The 2027-nt window shown below is 53.6% G+C and overlaps 1 protein-coding gene across 3 annotated transcripts in view; it reads right to left on the minus strand.

Moving 5' to 3' along the window:
- LOC107989934 (LIM/homeobox protein Awh-like) overlaps positions 1-2027 on the minus strand; it is a 3588-nt gene continuing 1561 nt past the window's right edge. For 2 of the 3 annotated variants that reach the window (XM_025064951.1, XM_025064953.1), the window contains exons 3-7: positions 1518-1726; positions 1307-1415; positions 1087-1240; positions 792-1012; positions 1-436 (exon numbers count right to left, since the gene is read on the minus strand). In XM_025064951.1, the coding sequence (XP_024920719.1) occupies positions 98-436; positions 792-1012; positions 1087-1240; positions 1307-1415; positions 1518-1726 (1032 nt within the window). In that variant the 3' untranslated portion in view covers positions 1-97. The remainder of the gene's footprint in view (positions 437-791; positions 1013-1086; positions 1241-1306; positions 1416-1517; positions 1727-2027) is intronic. The other variant, XM_025064952.1, reaches the window with a different exon arrangement.

The following is a 2027-nucleotide window of genomic DNA, read 5'->3' on the forward strand; positions in this document are numbered from 1 at the left end:
TCCATGGAGAAAATCAGTGAGTTGAGTTCAGACCAAAGTCCATGGCGAAAATCAGAGATTTTAGCAGATTTCAAGTCTTGACCATAATATTTTTGTTTCATTTCTGTTGGTGATCCAACATGGCTGTGGTTTGTTCCAGATCAGGTTCCACGTCCTCATAGACTTCCAGAGAGGAGTCGTCCCCCAGTTCATTCTGGGAATCGTAGTCCAGAAAGAGAGCAGGATGATTGATGGGTGGGTCGTAGAGGGGGGCGGTGATCAACGACAGCTGCAGTGGGTCAATAGTGCTGGCCGGGAAGAGCTCCGATTGGCCGGAAGAGGAACAGGGCGGAGACAGAGACCCAGGAGACGGGGGTACCGCTGGTCCAGGGGTAGTCTGAGGCTCAGTGGAGGTGAGCGAGCGGCGAAGTTTAGCCCGTGCGTTCTGGAACCACACCTGAGTGACAGGAAAGAACATTAGCCTGAAGGCTAGGACTAGCTGTGGCTATTAGTAGCATGTTTTAAGCATTAGCATAAACATAGCCACTAGCATTACCATTAGCAGTGTCTTTGTAGCACCATGTGTGGTGTGACACATGGTGCCGTGTCACTTCACAGTAGCACGAGTATTAGCATTAGCATTAGCATTAGCACCCGTAATGCTGTAGCTCCAAAACCAAAGTCTTTTTAGTGTTATATAATATGTCCTTTCAAAATAAAAGTCTGAACTTCTGCTAAACAGAGAATAAAACTTTGAAAATTTGCCAGGACCAATCAGAGCTGTGCTCTCTCAGTGATGTCATCGGTCGAACCTGCAGGACTCTCTTGGGCAGACCGGTCCGGTGGACCAGGTAGGTCCAGTCTTTTCCGTCAGGATTATGTTTCTGGGCGAAATAGGACTCCAGCGCCCTCAGCTGCTCGCTGCGGAAACACGTTCTGATTCGCTTGGTGCTTCTGTGGCTCCGCCCACCTGCCTGTCGTGGTTCTGGACTGCTGACAGACTCCTCCCCTTCAGCGACCACCTGGTTCTGCTCTGGACCATCAAAGACCACTTTAGTTTTCAAAGAATTTCATTTTTGTTGAGACTGTTGACGATCAAAAACTCACCGCCACCGCCACCGCCACCGCCTCGCTGCTGCGTCCTGACCTGACGGTCCAGGGACGGTGGGAAGTTCCCGCGGCCCCGGCAGTGTGACTGACAGAGGAGTCTGTGACCGTGGACGGAGTACAGACTCCCGGGGAGCAGCGTGACGTCACACTCCTGAGGAGACCACCACACGTCAGCTTCTGTTTGATCACCTCACCAGAACCAAGAGCGAACACTGACCTGACAGCAGAAACACTGAGGGTGGAAGGTCATGTGACCCGATCGCATCACCAGAGCGGACGCTGGGATTGGCTGAGAGCAGCGAGAACAGCGACCGCCCCCAAACATCCTGTCCCACCAACCAGGGAGGAAAGAAGGAAATGAATCAACCTGCCCTGTGATTGGCTGAGTGTTTACCTGTGCTCTGCCCTGTGATTGGCTGAGTGTTTACCTGTTGTAGTCCTGTTGACAGTAGATGTTTCCGTGGCGACAGTACAGCGACCCGTGCGTCTGGAGTTCACACTGACACTGAGAGCAGCGTAGACAGCTGCTGTGCCAGGCGCCCCCTGCTGCCAGCAGGAAGAAACGGTCATACACCTGCCCTCTGCAACCGCAACATACGACTGGCTCCTGAGAGGAGGAGGTGGGCGGAGCCTGGGGCTGCGGAGAGGAGAGCAACGTTGAATTCCTGAACCAACATTTCTGCTGAGTCATGTTTAGGTCTCGCCCCAGAGGATCATGGGACGTGATTTTAATTTTCAGCCTCACGTTGTCAGTGTCAGCAGCAGTGACATCATCCTCCTCCTCCTCCTCCTCCTCCTCCTCCTCCACGGTCTGGCCTCCTCCACTCAGACTCTGTGACTCCCCCCCCTGGTCACCAAGGTCACTGCGGAACAACAGCAGGTCCTCCAGGACCTGTTGGTCTGGAGCCGGCATGATTGTCCTGAGGGGGCGGGAAAGA

Source organism: Cynoglossus semilaevis, chromosome 18 (genome assembly GCF_000523025.1).
Source record: "Cynoglossus semilaevis isolate Cse_v1.0 chromosome 18, Cse_v1.0, whole genome shotgun sequence".
Lineage (NCBI taxonomy): Eukaryota > Metazoa > Chordata > Actinopteri > Pleuronectiformes > Cynoglossidae > Cynoglossus > Cynoglossus semilaevis.